Below are 20,348 nucleotides of genomic sequence, written 5' to 3'. Positions count from 1 at the left end.
ATGACAAGAATGGACAGTCAGTCAAAGCCACGCCGGAGTTCCACGAGCCTGCAGAACATGGTTTTGTTTCGAAAGGAAATGTAGGTTTACAGGAGAGACCACATGACTGATTTAGTAAAAGGCCTTCAAATTTTTGTTTAAATGGACAGGGATACTTTGACTCAGCCCAAGCTTAGCTCTTTTTAACCCTAGCTGGAAAGTTCTAATTTGACCGTCTTTATAATTTTTTGATCAGTGAATCTAGGAATTGGAAATTTCAGTTGCTTTGTTGCTTGTATATTCGTTAATAACGACACTCTACAAATTATTACAATTTCCCCCTGATTCATGGTTAAAAAACAATGGCATTCCAATGAAGGGGCTCTGACTGACCCCACTCCAATGGAAGTTTAAAAAACATGTATTTATCAAATTGTTGGACAAGGTTCATAAATCTTATTCTTTAAATTTGTTGAACCTTTTAAAAGACACAGTTCTACAACATGGACTTAGTTCTTCAACTAGAAGGCAACTACTTCTCTGAGTCTTTAGTTTCTTTATATTAGCATACTTATTGTAAGAAATTCATTTCCTTTCCTACAGGAAGATAGAAATGCAAGTGAGCCAAGAAGGGAAAGACTGACCGATCTCATCTGTAGGACAGGTATGAAGTACACAACTCTGGAGAAGAGAGAGACATCCACCAAACAGTGAGCCTGACACACCGAAGAATTTTGTCGTTTCCAACGCTTAATTATGTTTTAGATTTTCCCTTTTAAAAATAAAGCCACGGACTGTAAAAAAGTCTATATAAAAACACGAAGCACAGGTCAGCCTTCAGCCATTACCAGAATTCCATCTCACACACACTGAGTGCGCCCTTCCACTGCAAGCTCTTTCCAAATCACATTAGATCTCATTCTGCTTCATTACAGTCATGTCTCAAGGACGCCTATTTATACTTTAATCTGATTATTATGAAAATCTAGGAAAGCCTACATAAAATGTCACCACAATTCCTGGCTACCAAAATAACATTAAGTAGATTCCAAATCCAATGGTACAATGACAACAAAAACACAAAACATGGAACATTAAATTCATTCATTGAAATTACTAAGTCACTGACGTCATCAGATAAGATTTTTCCTACTCATTGTACCTCACTGGGGAAAAGGAATTTTTTCCCCTTTTGTTTCTTATGGCTGGTTATTGCTGTCTCTGAGTGTCTTTAAGAAGTCAATGCAAGAAAAAGTAGACACAAGCCACAGCCGGGAAGTTGGGACTGGCAATTCTAGAACCTGGGCTGCCTTCTGTGGGCTTCGTAGCAAGTCACATCTCCTGCTTTGTAATCTAAGCAACACGAGGATTCAACTATATGATTTCCAAAGTCGCCTTCAGCTCTGTAATTGAGATTCTGAGAAATCAAATATTTTCACCTTATATCACAACATTTTAAAAAGATGGGATTACTGTGAATGGGAAAAACAATCATATTCTAGAAGAACGAAAGTGCTAGACTGACGCTATCTCCTGGCATCTCCTTGATTTGAATATCCCATAAACCAAAATGTTTATTTAAACTTTTATGTTATAAACAACAAAGTCCAATTGTATAGCACGGGGAACTATAGTCAATATCCTGTGATAAACTGTAATGGAAAAGAATATAGAAAAGAATATGTATCTGCGTGTAAATCTATGGCTGATTCATATCAATGTATGACAAAACCCACTGAAATGTTGTGAAGTAATTAGCCTCCAACTAATAAAAAAAAAAAAAAAAGAATATGTATCTGAATTTATACTGAATCACTTTGCTGTACGGCAGAAACTAACACAACACTGGGAAATCAACACTGGGACTATAAAATTTTAAAAAATACCCTTTATGTTGAACTTAAAAGTTCCCAGTAGCTTTTACTTGGCTCTTCATTACTGATAGGTTTTAGTGACAACATTTTGGAGAAGCAGAATGTGAAAAGACTAGTTTGCTTTCACCCGATTTTCAGCTCTCCAAGGCAAGGGAACTGTTTTTTTACCATTTCTGCCTCTTAGCACCTAAACTAGTAGATGCTCAGAGGCGTGCACTTCTAAATATAACAGATTCACTTCTGGTTTCGTCAGGTGGGTAGAGAGAAAGAATCTAGACCACAAGAGCCCATGCATTGCAAGTTCTGTCGACTATTTTTATTGTCTTATGATTTTATCTTCTACAAATGTTTTTTCCTAACAAAAAGCATCATCTTCTCTCCTCACAATTGCCTAACCTGATTCCTGAGATTATGGTGTCTAAAGAAACCATGGCTACAGTTAAATCTAAGTGATGACTCGGTTTCAAAGAGAAATGTAGATAAAACTTATTAAAAGGTACTTAAATAAAAGATGAATGAGACTCGTCTCTCACAAGATGGACACATGAATTGGATACACAATAGTCAAAACAGATCAGAGATCATAATACCTGGGGAGATTCTGGTTGATTTCACAATATTAAAATGTTAATGAGTAGGAACTGCCTGGGGGTCTAGTGGTTAGGATTTGGTGCTTTCATTGCCAAGGGCTTGGGTTCAATCCCTGGTCAAGGAAATAAGATTCTCTCAAGCTGTGGGTTATAGTCAAAAATTTTAAAAAGTGAATGGATTTAGTAGTTTTTCTTCCAGAGCTCATGTTGTGGAAATACTATACTAGAAAGAACAAAAATATTAATGTTTTCCATTCAGAAAAGTTGCAGTGGAAGACTGGAGTCTTAACCACTGGACCACCAGGGAAAGCCTCAGAAAAGTTTTACATATATTAAATTAAAAATATATTATTTAATATATACTTAATCTTGGTTTAAGTTTTTCTTCAATTTATTCAACGTTGAAAAAAATAAAGAAAAGAGAAAAAGAAATAATCAGGTAATTTGCATTGTTGGGGTGTTTTCCTTGTGGCTCAGGCAGTAAAAAAATCTGCCTGCAATGCAAGAGACCTGGGTTCGATCCCTAGGTTAGGAAGAGCCCCTGGAGAAGGAAATGGCAACCCACTCCAGTATTCTTGCCTGGAGAATTCCATGATCAGAGGAGCCTGGTGGGCTATAGTCCATGGGGTCACAGAGAGTCAGACACAACTGAGCAACTAACGCTTAAATTTGCATTGTTGGACTATAAAAGACAGTTTTAAGTTAGGGATAGAATATTCTTTAATTGGAAGGTAGAGCATGAAAGCCAAGCCAAATAATAACACATCATGACTTTTGATCACTTAGAAAATTACAGTGAATAAATATTACCTAAAAGAAAACTCAAAAATTTCCAAACGTTGAAAATACATACATTTCCTGACTTACAGAGTTTGTTCTGCAATGATAAGTTAGTGCACCTAGATAAGATTAAAAACTGGCTGAATTTAGAACTGCAAAGTAAATTTATTAAGTGGCTGCCAGTTAAACTGCCAAATAATAAATTTAATAAGTTTAATAAGCTGCTTGCAGAATCACAAATTTCAACTGAATTTTACATCGAGGCTTACCAGTGGTGGATATATACAAACAGAAGAGTCGATCATCTCAGCATATTTTAAGGTAGGGAAAATATAGAAAACTTTTTTTTGCAATAAAGTTTAAGTCCTTAGAAATAAATTCTACCACAATAAGAACATCTAGACCACTGAAACACATTACCAAAAATGTATCGAAAGCATGATCTGAATTTCTACATTTTTCTTTCTGTTGTCGTGGCAGCCACACTGGTTTATTAGTCCAAACTCACAAGTCCTTGCACAGACACAGCGAGGAGCCCCAGACACTTGTCTTACAAAGAAAACCTTGGAGGGAGCAGAGAACCAGTATGGCCACCTGACCTGAAGCAAAGCATTCTTAGTTAGGACACTTTTCTACAAAAAGGACTTCGAAATTCAAACAGACCACAAAAGAGTTAAGAAGATGTCTGTTCAATGATACACCCTCAAACACAAGCAGGAAACAATTCTGTTTTAAGGGAAAATGCCAACAGGAAGCCACAGTAAACAAATTTCACCCAAAAGAAACTCTGACCAATGAATTATCCCTGTTACATCTTTCTTTAACTCACAGAAAAACAATGTGTGTGACTTCTGTGTCAAAGCCAACAGAAAAATGTTTGAATGGACAATTTAAAAACAGTCTTCAGAAAATCTTATCAGTACTTTTTCTGATTTAAAGTCTATGAATGATGACACACAAGTATGAATAATGACCACCCAACTGGTGGTTGAAGACAGTCCGAGCTACAGGCCAGGATGTGTCACAAATGGGAGAGTGTGGCAGCCGCATGAGGTCACAGGCATCAAGGTCACAGTCATCAAGCTCACAGGTGATGCGTCTCGTTCCCAAAGCAGCAGCTCTTTGCCTGGGCGCCTATCAGGAACTGGGGTCTATTATGTATCACTTTGTGATGAGAACAGTGTGCATGTAGATTTGGGCACCTTGATTCTGACAGTTGAAGGGAACTGGGCATTTCTCCCCCAAAGCTAAAGAAAAAAAAACCACTTGAGAAAAAAAAATTATTTTCTATGAATTATTCTCTATGTCAGGTCTCTTTCTGGGCCAAAAATTCCATGTATATTGAATAGCAATGAATCTTTGACCAACAGACTTGTTGGAAGCCAATAGACCGTTACAAACATATCTGATTAGGTTATTAAAATTGTAAGACTAATTTTTTTTTTTAATTGTAAGACTATTTTTAAGTTCTCAAAAATGGAACTGCCCTGGGTGACTACAGTTTTCACTTTGGGGTACCCCGTGCTATCCAGAATCAGGGAAATCAATGTTTCTGGAGGAAGCCATTCTCCTAATTTGCTGTTTAAAAGTGGTCAAGAGTTGCCACGTGGTGGGGGCTAATCCTTTAAAGTAATATGCTGTTCAGAACATCAGTTAAAAGCTGTGATTTTAACTGATCAGTTAAAACTGCTACTCCATGTTCTACTGTCCCCAGTGTGGGTGCTCCATGCCCCCCGGCCTCCCCTTGGTGGAGCAGTGGTCAAGGTCACGGAAGGGCATGTCCCCGCCATCCCAGGCCAGGTGGGCAGCGGCTCCACGCCACGCCACCAAAGCCTCAAAGCGCACAGTCGAAGGTCCGGGGCTCGCTCAGCGCTGCGGTCGGAGGTCCTGGGCGCCGTGTCTGGGTGATTTTCTGTTTGGGGTTTTTTGTTTCTTCTTCCTCTTCAGTTTCACTTTCACAGACGTGAACCACCACGCTTGGTGTGGATTCGGTTCCTGCGTGAAGTTCATATTTCTCTCCTGCGGAGGCAAACAGCAAAGGAAAGGTTCTGAACCTTGAAACGTCTTGTTCTACGCATGTTTTCATTGCTGATTACTGGCTTTTCAATCTGTAAATCCTATGTCATGGTACTTTATCCTGTTTAGACATTAGAGAATTGATGCTTTTTAAGGTTCTTAAAAAATTTTGGCATTTTGAGAAATTAGTAGTGAGGAGTAATGAGGTCTTGGGAGTTAAAATGCAAGTGCTAATTACTGTTCTGTGAACAATGCAAGTATTCCTGCTTAACTTCATAATGGTTTCTGGGTTCCCCTTGGGAGACACCTGTAAGGTTTCAGGCAGCGTCGGCAATCTCTCATGGGACCTCAGGGATCCAAGACACAGCTCTCATGTCCAAAAACAACTCTTCAAATGCCTTTTGTATCCCCTAACGTTAATGAAGACACAACATTATTTTAGGTGGACAACTACTATGAACCAACAATGGCACTGATTTATTGTATTATTTTGGAGGAATGAGAGAGAGAAATTAAACAGAAGGAAAAGAAGATGGGAAAAGAAACCCAAGAGTAAGAATCTGAAGGGATGATACGGTATCACCACCAATTCCTTGATAAACTGTTCAGTGTAGAAGTTGTCTGTCTGCGATTTTGATGGCAACTAATATGCTCTAATGATCTGTCATGTACTAGAATGTGGAGCAGTAAACTGCAGTTAGATTTACTATTACGTATGTATCAGTTAGTTCTCGTGTGTGTGTGTGTGTGTGTGTGTGTGTGTGCACGCGTGCGTGCACTCAGTCTTGCTCAGTCGTGTCGAGCTCTGTGACTCTGTGGACTGTAGCCCACCAGGCCCCTCTGTTCATGGGATTCTCCAGGCAAGAATACTGGAGTGGGTTGCCATTTCCTTCTCCAGAGAATCTTCCCAATTCGGGGATCGAACCTGCATCTCCTGTGTCTCTTGCATTGACAGATTCTTTACCACTGTGCCACCTGGGGAAGCCCTTAGTCCTTAGAACAATGTTGAAGGGTAGCTCCTATGATCCCTATTTTAGATGAGAAAGCAGAGGCTCAGAAAATTGAAGCTAAATAACTTGCTCAAGATCACAGTTAGCAAAGACCAGAATCTAAACCCAGGTTTGTGTGACCCTATCTTCCATGCTGATCGTGTTGCCGTTCATTGGCTAGAACACAAATAGCTGAATGTGGGCTTTAAAACAAAAGTTTCTTGGAGAAAAAAACAGGAGAGAGAGAAGCTTGTTACCTGGTCCCAACTTGGAAACAGCACAGAGTAAATCATAGTTTATAACAGGCGTTGCGTCTTCCCCCTGCTTCCACCCCACCGGAGGTGACGCAGGAGGGGAGATGAGGAACTGCTTGGCAGGTTGGGGCGGCTGTAAATAGGACTTGTCCCGTGTTTCACTGGACATCTGTACCTGCAGGGAGGGAGGTGCTCACAATTTATGACCAGGCCATGTTTTCACTTTCATCTTCCCATTAACTAAAACATCTCTTTGGAGAAAATGTAAAATTTCTCTTTGACAGGCTAAATATCTTCCAGTGGCTGGGCCAGAGTCTGTCTGGTTCACCACTGAACACTTAGAGCCCGGCACAGAGCATTAGGTGCCCAATAAATATTCGTCAAATAGAAAGAAAAATCAATGAGTAGATGAATGGACAATGAATCGTACTAAGCACTGAATTCCAGTTTTAGAAGAGATTAGGTTATACTGTCGCCATCGACTCCACCAAGACGTGTCCAAACATAGGTTTTATTTGTAATGTCAGACAGCAAACCCCATCTTAATTTTTTTAAAAATATTTTGAAAGCTAGACCAAGGGGAAAAAAATGCTTTGTTAAAAATAAAACAGTGCACTTAACAGCTGATCTAATGCTTTTATTTCACTAATTCTTCCAAGAAGTAATTGGTTTGTCAGAGTCCTATCGATGGAGGATTAGAATAATAAGGATAGCCAATTCTCATTAACTTGCAGGGTCCTTCGCAATTCCAAAGTCTAGCACAGCCTTTCTGTACGTTCTCTGTCTGCTCCCTGTTCACCCCTTGGGCTGGGAGCCATTTTCAACAGGGCGCCTCTTAGGAATCACAGCCCATGGAAATGAGTCCAGAGGCTGCTTTTCTCATATCTTCCAAGGATGTCCCATCACAAGTGCCATTCTAGATGACAGGAGAAAAGGCTTAGGTGTTCCCCAGTTGAGAAAAGCTGCCAGAAAAAAATGAAGCCCTCTAACTATTAGGCTAAGCAAAACAAAGTTAGGAGGGCAAATATGCTTAATAAATGTATACATTTATGTACCTGTAAAACAAAGGAAACATATGTTTACATGATTTGCTGATCAGGATTGTTCATCTCAAAGACCTCTGATATGATAATAGAGAATACGGAGAGTGGACAGCATCGTTGGATGGAGGTAAACACGCTGCCCTCTGCACTATGAAGTCAGTACCTGTGCAAAGTACAGCTTCAGCTTCCTGCCATTGAAGTCTGTCTCGTGGAGTTCTATCCGAGCCCGTGCCGCCGCCTCAGGCTTGCTGAAATTTATTCGGACTCTTCTAAAGCTTTTGAACAACTGAAACGTAACTTGGTCATCATAGGTGGTGAAGAGCGCTTCAAATCTTTCCTACAAAGTGAGGGGCAGCACAGCAGAGAGAATAAGGGCAGGGGGGGAAAAAAAGGAAAACCTTTACCAAGAGGAAATTTAAATCATTAAACATAAGTAGTGGAGTAGAATTCATTATAATTTGTTTTTTTCCCCAAAGAAGCATTCTCTTCTTGTAGGTACACAAGAACAGGTGTCCTGTTAGTCATATGCTAAATTCTGCAGTTTGCACTTATTTTAAAAATAAATTTATTAAATAGTATATTATGTAGAGTTCATATTATAAAATCAAATGTAAAGTATTATAAAATGAAAGTAAGGTATAAAATGATAAAAACATGCCCAATGATAGAACAAGAACATCACTATCATTTTGAAGTCCTCAGCATGCCAGAGTTTTTACCTCCATCCTATTCCTTTTTAGATTCAAAGTAATTATTTTCTGGAATTTCATGCTTATCTTTGTTTTTCTTTATAGTTTTACAACATTTATAAGCTCCCCTAAAGATTGAATCATGTTGCATATATTCTTCTATAACTTGCCTTTTTTCTTAAGATGCTTCCTTGTTGCTGTGTGTAACTAACTGTGAGCCACCCTCTTCAGGACTGTATAATATTCCATTGTACAGCTATACCACAATTCCTCTAATGCTGCTGGAATCTGGATTGCCTCCAGTTTTTGCTACTACAATGCTGTTATGAACATTCTTGGTGCCCATATGCATGGGATTCTCTGGTGTGCACACTACAAGTGGGATCACTGGGCCTTTGTTGTTCAGTCACTAAGTCATGTCCCATCTCTGAGACCCCATGGACTACAGCACACCAGGCCTCCTTGTCCATCACTATCTCCCAGAGTTTGCTCAAACTCATGTCCATTGAGTCAGTGATACCATCCAACCATCTCATCCTCTGTTGCCCCCTTCTCCTCCTGCCCTCAATCTTTCCCAGCATCAGGGTCTTTTCCAGTGAGTCAGCTCTTCATATCAGGTGGCCAAAGTACTGGAGCTTCAGCTTCAGCATCAGTCCTTCCAGTGACTATTCAGGATTGATTTCCTTTAGGATTGACTGGTTTGATCTCCTTGCTGTCCAAAGGATTCGCGGGAGTCTTCTCCAGGACCACAATTCGAAAGCATCAATTCTTTCCTGCTCAGCCTTCTTTATGGTCCAACTCGCACATTCATACATGATTCCTGGAAAAACCATAGCTTTGACTATATGGACCTTTGTCGGTAAAGTCGCGACTTTGCTCTTTAATACACTCTCTAGGTTTGTCATAGCTTTCTTTCCACGGAGCAAGCGTCTTTTAAGCACGCGTCCTGGGCCTCAACACTGACATATCTTTTACTTTAGTAGATGATGCCACACAGTTTTCCAAAGTGTTTGTACCAATTTACTGTCTAAGAGTGAAAGTGTATTCTGGTTGCTTCACATCTATGCCAACATTTGATACAGACCTTTAAATTTTTACCAATGCAAAGTAAGGAAGATGAAATAGGCTCTAATTTTGGTTATAATTCACATTTCTTTGAAAAATAAAGACGTTGAACCTTTTTTCATGTTTATGGGTCTTCTGGGGTTCCTCTTAACATGATATAGCTTCCCAGGAGGCGCTAGTGGTAAAGAACCTGCCTGCCAATGCAGGAGACAAAAGAGAAGCAGTTAGATTCCTGGGGTGGGAAGATCCTCTGGAGGAGGGTATGGCAACCCACTCCAGTATTCTTGCCTACAGAATCCATGATACGCGTGCTCATATCTTTTGTCCATGTTTCTACTGGGTTGTCTCTTTTAATTGAGGAAGGGGAGTTCTATAGGGGTGCTAATTCTTTGTTAAATATAGGTGCCATAAATACTTTTTCCCAATTTTTTTTTGAAAAATACAAGTTTTAAATTTGAACCTTACTAAATGTATCCATTTTCTTCCTTTTGTGTTGTGTCTTGAGAAATCCTTGTATACTCTGAGATCACAATGATGTTCTCCCAGATTGTCTTCTTAAAATTTTATGATTTCACCTTTCATATTTAACTCCGTACTCTCCATAAAACGAAAGTGTATGAGATGCCCACCCCACTCCCACCAGTAACCACCATCTTTTTTTCTATCACTCTAGAAGATGGTATTTTTTTAGTATTTCATAAAAATGTACTTTTGGCAGGGGGGGTCCTGGGTTTTTTCCCTGAGCATAATCATGTTGAGAGTCATATTATTGGGTTCTCTTTTATGGTCCTTTTTATTATCAAGTAGAACTCCACTGTAAGGATATTTATGCAAATACCTGCTGACAGGCAACTGGGTTGTTACTAGTTTTGAACTATTTCAAATAAAGCTGCTATGTACATTCATGTACAGGTTTTGGGTAGATATATGATTTTATTTCTTTTGGGTGAATACCTGAATCATATGATAGGTATATGATCAACTTTTCAAAAACTACTAAACTGTCTTTCAGAGTTGTTATATATTCACACCAACAGTGTATGAGAGTTCTAGCAGCTCTGCATCCTCACCAGCACTTGGCATGGTCAGTCTTTTTAATTTCAGCCATTCTACTGGGAGTACAGAATTATCTCACTGTAGTTTTAGTTCATATTTCCCTAATGATTCCTGACACTGAGCATCTTTTCATAAGTATATCTGCCATCTCTATAACTTTGTAGGTCAAATTTATTCAAATCTTCCCCAATTTTTAACTTAGGCTACCTTATTAAGTGGTAAGAATTCTATTATGTATTTTAGATATAAGTCCTTTGTCAAATCTATGTTTTAAATATTGTCCTTGCTTTCCTTTTTCATTATGAACAGTACTTTTTAAAAAGCAAATTAAAAAAAAATTTTTTTAATGAAGTCCATGTGTTGACTTTAAAAAAACTACTTTGTGCTTTTTGTATCAAATGTAGAAATCTCTGCCACACCCAAGGTCACTAGGATTTTCTCTTATGTTTTCTTGTAGATGTTTTATAGCTTAGTTTTCACATTTCGGTCTAGGATCCACTTCAAGTTAATTTTTGTATGTGAGACAAGAGTCATTGTTCACTTTTTTCTTTCCCCATATGGCTATCTCTGTTCCGGCACCCATGGTTGAAATGATTATCCTTCCCTCAGTACACTGAAAACTATTCAACATAGTTGAAAGAAATTAAAGACCCAAATAAGTAGAGACACACACCACTTTCTCTTCAGGGAATCACCTGTTTGACATTATTGATTCTATGTATATTTACTCTCTATTTCATTAATTTCTACTCTTTGTTCTTTGAGTTTTTCCTTTTTCTAAGGCCTTAAGATGGATGCTGAGTCTATAATTTTTCAATTTTCTCCTTTTTAATAGAAACATTTAAGGAATATATATTTCTAAATATTATTTTTTAGCTATTCCCACAAGTTTGAATATATATTACTTTCATTATTATTTGATTCTAAATATTTAGTTTAATTTCCATTATGATTTCTTCCTTGTCTCATGAATTGTTTATATATTTCTTAAATTCCAAATAGGTAGGAGATTTTGCTTGTTATCTTTTTAACGTCTAATTTATTTTCACTATGATCAGAGGTTTTTATCTATAAGAGATATCAATCCAATATTTTTGAGACTTGCTTTTGTTACAATATTTCATCTATTTTCATAAATCTGCTGTGTGTGCTTGACATGTCTTTCTGCAGCTGTTGGATGCTGTACCATAAATATATTCAATATATTAAGCTTGTGTTCTTCAGAAAAATATAGAATATAGAAATCTATATACTGATTTCTTTTGAAGGGGGTGTCTATTTGAACCAAGAGGTTTCTTAAGACTTCCCACTATTAGGTGGATTTATTTTTCCTTGCAATTTGCTCACTTCTGCTTCATACGTTTTTAGGGATATGTCTGCCAATGCAGGAGACTCAGATTTGACCCCTGAGTCAGGAAGATCCCTTGGAGAAGGAAATGGCAACCTGCTCCAGTATTCTTGCCTGGAAAATCCCACGGACAGAGGAGCCTGGCAGCCTAGAGTTCATAGGGTCACAAAATTGAGTCGGACACGATTTAGCGACTAAACAATAAGAAAAACAAAAGACAAGTTTAGAATTGTTTTGTCTTCCTTGTGGACTAAATCTTTTACCATTAGTTAGCAGTCTATTTCTCTAGGAATGTCCTTTGCCTTAAAGTCTGTTTCGTCTGATATTAACACAGCTGGTGTAGCTTTCTGTTGGTCATACAGTTGACTCTTGAACAACAAAGGGGTGAGGGCCACCAACCCTGCCCAGTTGAAAGTCTGCATATAACTTTGCAGGGGCCCTTCGTATCCACGGTTCCACACCCATGAATTCACCCAACCATGCAGACTGTGTAGCACTGTAGTTCATTGGGAAAAAATCTGCATATAAGAGGGCCTGTGCAGGTCAAATCTGTGTTGTTCAAGAGCCAACTGTATATGGCACAGAACTCAATTCCCATCCTTTATTTCTGAACTTTATGTATTCTTTTGTTTTAAATATACCTCCTAAAAATGTGTGTATTATTTCTGAACTTTATGTATTCTTTTGTTTTAAATATACCTCCTAAAAATGTGTGTAGATAAATAGCTACTTGATAATCACATCCCTCTTCCTATTTCCTTTCAAACCAATTGTTAAAATCATTCCAGAAATACACCAAAACTGAATGTAACATCCAGATGACAGCAATGAGTTATGTGTCTCTCTCTCTTCTAAATCCCCGTATGTGTGAACTGATGAAGAATTAGTAAAAAATGAAGCCATGCAGGAGTTGATGAGAAAGTTTTGCTGTTTCTTTCCCTCTCTTTCACATGCATTTCCCCCTTAATGTGGCATAAATACAGCTTATGAACTGTGTGACTTTAAGCTCCGAGGTGAGCAGAAAATACGAAAAATTAAGTAGAGGCAAAACTTTTGCTGTTTCCTATTTGAGAAAAAAGGTAAGTGCCCTTAGCTGGTAGCTCCGCCCCTCACCGTGTCCACAGACAGCACGTGGATTCCTGAGCTGTCCCTGACATGCCGGCAACAGCACAAAAGGGCTTTAGAAGAATGGAGACAGGCGGTGAGGGCTTCATCTATGGACACCTATGGACATCGATGGACTGAAAGGACGCAGGACAAACAGAATCCATTCAGAAACCAAATTCTTTTCTTTCCTCCTTAAATTGCTTTAGAAATAATTCACCCGAGCTGCACTGCGCCCTCATCGCGGCGCATGGGCTCTTCGTCGCTGGGTTCGTTCGCGCTGTCTCCGGCTGCAGAGGGTGGGCTCCTCTCTGGTTGCGGTGCGCGGGCTTCTCACTGGACGGCTTCTCTTGCTGTGGAGCCGCGGCTCTCGGGCAGGCAGGCGCAGTAGTTGCGGCATACGGGCTCCAGGGCGCACAGGTTCAGGCCCTGTGCCGAGCGGGCTCGATGACCCTGCAGCATGTGGGATCTTATTTTTTGGCAGGCAGATTCTTAACCACTGGACCACCAGGGAAGTTGTAGAAATAATTCCCTTTTATAGGTTTCTGAATTCCCTAATGATATAAAAGTAACACCATCCTATTAAACGGGTAACAGCTGCACATTTATTCCCTAGAAGATGGCGGGGATCCCATAAGATCCAGGGCATCACTGACCACTCTACTTCAGAGGTCACTTAGTATTCGTCTCGGGCAGTACAACAGTTATAAGGAAGACGCAAATAACTTGGCCTAAAACCCAGGCTTTTCCTGTTATGTAATTTTTCCATAAAATAGAGACCAGAGCTGCCTTCATATGCAGGAATCACCCGTGCAATAAGTGAGCAGTAAAAATGATTACAAATACCTTGCACCTAGAATATGTTAAGGATAACACACAACCAACACACTTTCTTGGGAACTCAAGGTTACTCTGCAGCTGGGCCGTGGGTACACTAAAATCACGGAAGGGAAAAATGGGAAGGTCAGATGGGAAAACAGGCTTCAGGGAGTGACAGATAAGGACGGTTGCTAGGTGCGCATTTCTCAACCTTTCCAGAATTATGGTCGCTCTACTCTTTGGTCTCTTGCCCAAGGCAGAGAAGGTGATGTTTATCAATTCACTGAGGGACAAACTATGAAAATGATTGTGCTGCACCCGTCTGCCTTGAGCCAAAAAATCCTGAGGCATCCATCATTTCTGTACATTAAGTTGGAAAGTGAAAGTCACTCAGTTGTGTCCAACTCTTTGTGACTATAGTCCATGGAATTCTCTAGGCCAGAATACTAGAGTGGGTAGCCTTTCCCTTCTCCAGGGGAATCTTCCCAACCCAGGAATCGAACCCAGGTCTCCTGCATTGCGGGCGGATTCTTTACCAGCTGAGTCACAAGGAAAGCCCAAGAATACTGGAGTGGGTAACCTATCCTTTCTCCAGCAGATCTTCCTGACCCAGGAATCGAACCAGGGTCTCCTACATTGCAGGAGGATTCTTTACCAACTGAGCTATCAGGGAAGCACAGAAGTGACGTTTCAATCCATTCAGCAGTGAAATTATCTTTGGAATCCGAAGGCAAGATAATTTCACATTCTCTTCTGTAAATCTGAGACAGAAAATTCCACCCATCCAGAGTCCAGTGGCTACAGGTTCACTGATGCCAGAGGCAAAATTATTGGTTTTGCATTTTTTTCCCATGGCTAAGGTGGAAAGGATTCTATAATGATGCTTTACAGAAGATGTGTGCACAATGAAGTCATTTTCCAGCAGTTTACGAGGTAACTGCTCACCCTAAACACTGAGAAAATGCAGTCTGCCACTTCAGGAGGGGAATGAGACCCACAACCACAGCCACTACCTGGTCACATTAACAGCTAAGCTCACACATACACACATGTGCGTACACACACACTCACTCACACTATCTGCAAGTTACAAAGGTACTGACTGCATCATTAATGACACTGAAGCCCTGCAGCCCATCAATAAACAAAAACACTTCATTTGGTTTTTCTGGGGAATATCTATTAGAGACGCACAGTCTTCAAAACCATAACTAGGAGAACTTCTCATGAGGTCCCAGCTGTTGACAGCCCCTCAGCAGCACCCATGGCTTTTGTCTTTTTTCTTTTTCTCACCCTAAAGTTTGTTTAGTTGTTTACTAAAAAGAGCAGGGAAGACAGAGCAGCAGATTTTAAGGCCTCCTGGAGGAAAGAACAGGTGGAACAAAAGTAGGGAGACAGGACAAATGGAGGAGCAGAGAATTCTGTCTCCTGTTAACAGTCCTCTGGCGCCCTACCAAGCTACTCTGTTGTTTCACGGGCACTTTGAAGAAGCAGTCAGATTACAGGGCAGTTATCCAATCTGAGACTCAAAATGGCCTGCAAAAAACACTTCAGGTTTGCAAATGCATCCATGTACTTGGGCTCAGTTTTTTTCCTAAAAACATTTATTTGCTAATTTATGCTATACTGGGTTCTTAGCTTTTAAACTAGACATATGGGGTCTAGCTCCCTGACCCAGACCCCCTGCATTGGAGCACAGTGTCTTAGCCACTGGACCACCAGGGAAGTTCCCAACAATTTTGATCTAAAACATCAGAGGTTGAAGAAAACCACAAACATGAGTTCTTCCCCTAAAAACCATGAGAATTGCCCCAGGAAGGAGGAACGCAGTTTCAGTTGCTCTGTTCCCAGCACTCAGGCTGCAGCTGTCAAGGGCAGTACTGTCCACCGATGCAGCTGCAGAAGGAAGCCTGCAAAGCCCCCTCTAGGGTGTCCACCTGGACCTCCACTTCCTCCTTCTTGCTCTCCCTGCCCATGAAGCAGGAAAGATGCGGGAAGTTCAGGCTCAGCCTGCAGTCTCCAAGAGTGTGAGCATCCTGAAAGGCGGGGAGGACTAGGAATTGCTTCAGGCTGAAAGAGATGAAATAAAGAGCCCTGACAACCTAATACATTGAGTGATAAGGGGCTGGATTTTTTTGTTATAAAGGACATTACTGGAACCATGGGCAAACTTGAATGGGGTCTGAGGATTAGAACGATGTAATGTGTCAACGTTAATTTCCTGATTTTGTTTTTGTTTTGTTTTCTTAGAATGCCCTTGTTTGTTAGCAAATACATATTAAAATATTGGGGGTAATGGCCACTGTGGCTGGCAACTTACTCTTAAAATGGCTTAGAGAAGTCGTTTGTACACCCAAACTAGTAAAAGCAGTTCTATTATTCAGTGACCTCAAGTGTCACTTCTCCAGGCAGGGTTTCCCTGACCACCCTAGTTAAACATCGTCACCCATCAAGCCACTCTCTAGCCCTCCTCTGTTTTTATTTTTTTTTCAGTAATTTTGTTTGTTTATTCATTTTTGGCAGTGCTGGGTCTTCACTGCTGGGTAGGCTTTTCTCTGGCTGCAGCCAGTGGGGGCTACCCTCTAGCTGTGACGCCTGGGCTGCTCATCCTGCTGGGCTTCTCCCCTTGCGGACCACAGGCTCCCGAGTGCACGCGGCCTCCGGGTTGCGGCTCCTGGGCTCAGCACAGCAGGCTCAGGGGTTGCGGCTCACGGGCTTAGTCGCTCCGCAGCTTGTGGAATCTGCCCGGGTCAGGGACTGAACCCACGTCCCCTACCGTTGAGCCACCAGGGAAGCCCCGCTCCGCTGTTTTTTCTTCTTCGTGTGTGTGCGCAGTCATGCCTGACACTCTGCATCCCGGTGGACTGCAGCCCGCCAGGCTCCTCTGTCCACGGGACTTCCCAGGCAAGAATACCAGAGTGGGTTGCCATTTCCTCTTGCAGGGAATCTTTCCCACTCAGGGAATCCAATCCACGTCTTTGGCGAGCAGATTCTTTAACACCGAGCCAACTAGAAAGCCTATTTGGGGGGGGGGGGGGGGGGGGGAGGAGCCAAGATGGCGGAGGAATAAGACGGGGAGACCACTTTCTCCCCTACAAATTCATCCAAAGAACAACTGAACGCAGAGCAAACTTCACAAGACAACTTCTGATCGCTAGCTGAGGATATCAGGCGCCCAGAAAAGCAGCCCATTGTCTTCGAAAGGAGGTCGGACAAAATATAAAAGATAAAAAGAGAGACAAAAGAGCTAGGGACGGAGACCCCTCCCGGGAAGGGAGTCTTAATAGAGGAAGTTTCCAGACACCAGGAAACCCTCGCACTGGCGGGTCTGGGGGAAGTTTTTGAATCTCGGAGGACAACCTAAGTGGGAGGAAAAATAAAAAAACCCCACAGATTACATACCTAAAAGCAACTCCCAGCAGAAAAGTACCCCAGACGCCAGCATCCGCCACCAGCAAGTGGGGGCGGAAGGAGAGGAGCTGGCGGCATTGCTTAGGGTAAGGACCGGGCCTGAGTGCCCTGAGGGCAATCGGAGGGAGCTTTTGTGAGTTACCAACTTAAACTGTCGGATAGCAAAAGAGAGACAGAAAATTAACCGCTGGAACACACTGCCGGCCGTTTGCAAAACAAAGGGACCGAGCAAGTCCAGAGAAGAGCTCGCAGGCTGCGGACCGGCCCAGCCCCGCTGGAGGCAGGGGGGAGGGGAAAGGGGCAGGCTCGGCCCCAGGAACGGCATCCCCTACCATACTGCAAACAGGCCTCCAGTTTCTAATCAAAGACCTCCTGAGATTCTGGATGGTTGACATCCACCGGGAGGGTCGCGGCTAGACACAGGGCGCACGCACCTGACCGGTGCGGGCGAGGACTGGGGCTGGAGCCGCGGAGGGGAGAAGGCGCACGCATCCGACTGGCGCGGGCGGAAACTGAGACTGGGACCACGGAGGGGTGAAGGCGCGCCGCACCCGGGGAGAGTGCTCCGGTCAAGCTCCTGGCTGCCTGAGCTGCTCGGACGGGGAAGGCACAAAACGCAGGCGCATCCGAGTCCGCACTTTTGTGGAACACCCGAGGGCTGGAACCGCGCGCAGCGCAGGGCCCGCTCCATATAGAGCAGCCAGGAGCCTGAGCAGCGTAGACGGGAAAACGGGCCCCTCCCTCTCCGCAGCGCAACGGAACTAGCAACCTGAACAAGGGACCACCTCCGCCCGCCTGTGTCAGGGCGGAAATTAGGCACTGAAGAGACCGGCAAACAGAAGCCAAATAAACAAAGGGAACCGCTTCAGAAGGGACCGGTGCAACAGATTAAAATCCCTGTAGGTAACACCGACTACACCGGAAGGGGCCTATAGATATCGAGAAGTGTAAGCTGGAACGAGGAGCTATCTGAAACTGAACCGAACCCACACTGACCGCAACAGCTCCAGAGAAATTCCTAGATATATTTTTACCTTTTTTTTTTTTAATTAAAAAAATTTTTTTTTCTTTTCTTTTCTATTTTTTTCTCTTTTATTTTCTTTTAAAATTCCCTATTACTCCCCCACTACTCCTTAACTTTCATTTTCATATATTTTTATGATTTTTTTAATTAGGAAAAAAATTTTTTTTCTTGTTTTTTTTTCTTTTTTTTCTTTTTCTCTTATTTTCTTTTAAAGTCCTCTATTACTCCTCTACTACTCCTTAATTTTCATTTTCATTTCACTATAACCTTGCAAAAAAAAAAAAGAGAAGCCCTATTTTTAAACTGAACTTCATATATATTTCTAAAATTTTTTGTGTTTTTGTTTTTAATATTGTATTTTTAAGAGTCTAACCTCTACTCTAGATTTTTAATCTTTGTTTTTCAGTATTTGATATCAATTTTGGACATTTAAGAATCCAATATTCAGTACCCATTTTTACTCAGGAGTGTGATGATTACTCTTTCCCCCTTTTGACTCTCCTTTTTCTCCCCCAGATCACCTCTATTTCCTCCCTCCCCCTTCTCTTCCCAATCCAATTCTGTGAATCTCTGTGGGTGTCTGGGCTATGGAGAACACTTTGGGAACAGAGAACTGCGTAGATCTGTCTCTCTCCTCTTGAGTCCCCCCTTTTCTCCTCCTGCTCATCTCTATCTCCCTCCTCCCTCTCCTCTTCTTCATGTAACTCTGTGAACCTCTCTGGGTGTCCCTCACGGTGGAGAATCTTTTCACCATTAACCTAGAGTTTTATTATCAGTGCTATATAGTTGGAGAAGTCTTGAGACTACTGGAAGAATAAAACTGAAATCCAGAGGCAGGAGACTTAAGCCCAAAACCTGAGAACACCAGAAAACTCCTGACTACACGGAACATTAAGTAATAAGAGACCGTCCAAAAGCCTCCATACCTACACTGAAACCAACCACCACCCAAGAGCCAGTAAGTTTCAGAGCAAGACATACCATGCAAATTCTACAGCAACGCAGGAACATAGCCCTGAGCGTCAACATACAGGTTGCCCAAAGTCACACCTAACACATAGACCCATCTCAAAACTCATTACTGGGCACTCCATTGCACTCCAGAGAGAAGAAATCTAGTTCCACGCACCAGAACACCGAAGCAAGCTTCCCTAACCAGGAAACCTTGACAAGCCAATCGTCCAACCCCACCCACTGGGTAAAACCTCCACAATAAAAAGGAACCACAGACCTCCAGAATACAGAAAGCCTACTCCAGACAGAGCAATCTAAACGAGATGAAAAGGCAAATACCCAACAGGTAAAGGAACATGAAAAATGCCCACCAAGTCAAACAAAGGAAGAGATAGGGAATCTACCTGAAAAAGAATTTAGAATAATGATAATAAAAATGATACAAAATCTTGAAAACAAAATGGAGTTACAGATAAATAGCCTGGAGACAAAGACTGAGAAGATGCAAGAAATGTTTAATAAAGACCTAGAAGAAATAAAAAAGAGTCAATTAAAAATGAATAATGCAATAAATGAGATAAAAAACACTCTGGAGGGAACCAAGAGTAGAATAACAGAGACAGAAGATCGGATAAGTGAGGTAGAAGATAAAATGGTGGAAATAAATGAAGCAGAGAGGAAAAAAGAAAAAAGAATCAAAAGAAATGAGGACAATCTCAGGGACCTCTGGGACAATGTGAAATGCCCCAACATTCAAATCATAGGAGTCCCAGAAGAAGAAGACAAAAAGAAATATCGAGGAATAATAATAGCTGAAAACTTCCCTAAAATGGGGAAGGAAATAGCCACCAAGTCCAAGAAACCCAGAGAGTCCCAAACAGGATAAACCCAAGGCGAAACACCCCAAGACACATATTAATCAAATTAACAAAGATCAAACACAAAGAAACAAATATTAAAAGCAGCAAGGGAGAAACAATAAATAACACACAAAGGGATTCCCATAAGGATAACAGCTGATCTATCAATAGAAACCCTCCAGGCCAGAAGGGAATGGCAGGACATACTTAAAGTAATGAAAGAGAATAACCTACAACCTAGATTACTGTACCTAGCAAGGATCTCATTCAGATATGAAGGAGAATTCAAAAGCTTTACAGACAAGCAAAAGCTGAGAGAATTCAGCACCACCAAACCAGCTCTTCAACAAATGCTAAAGGATCTTCTCTAGACAGAAAACACAGAAAGGTTGTATAAACGCGAACCCAACAACAAAGTAAATGGCAACGGGACCACACCTATCAATAATTACCTTAAATGTAAAGGGTTGAATGCCCCAACCAAAAGACAAAG

At 41.4% G+C, this 20,348-nt stretch overlaps 1 protein-coding gene across 3 annotated transcripts in view; it reads right to left on the bottom strand.

The window, feature by feature from the left end:
- Nucleotides 1–3,055: 3,055 nt before the first annotated feature.
- The window catches only part of RCAN3 (RCAN family member 3), a 39,063-nt gene continuing 21,770 nt past the window's right edge, over nucleotides 3,056–20,348 (bottom strand). For all 3 annotated transcript variants that reach the window (XM_043445492.1, XM_043445491.1, XM_043445493.1), the window contains exons 3-5: nucleotides 7,689–7,862; nucleotides 6,486–6,657; nucleotides 3,056–5,242 (exon numbers count right to left, since the gene is read on the bottom strand). In XM_043445492.1, coding sequence (XP_043301427.1) covers nucleotides 5,058–5,242; nucleotides 6,486–6,657; nucleotides 7,689–7,862 — 531 coding nt within the window. In that variant the 3' untranslated portion in view covers nucleotides 3,056–5,057. The remainder of the gene's footprint in view (nucleotides 5,243–6,485; nucleotides 6,658–7,688; nucleotides 7,863–20,348) is intronic.

The sequence above is a fragment of the Cervus canadensis genome, chromosome 24 (genome assembly GCF_019320065.1).
Source record: "Cervus canadensis isolate Bull #8, Minnesota chromosome 24, ASM1932006v1, whole genome shotgun sequence".
NCBI lineage: Eukaryota > Metazoa > Chordata > Mammalia > Artiodactyla > Cervidae > Cervus > Cervus canadensis.
The sequence above is the reverse complement of the archived record's forward strand: the minus strand, read 5'-3'. Positions and strand labels throughout refer to the sequence as shown.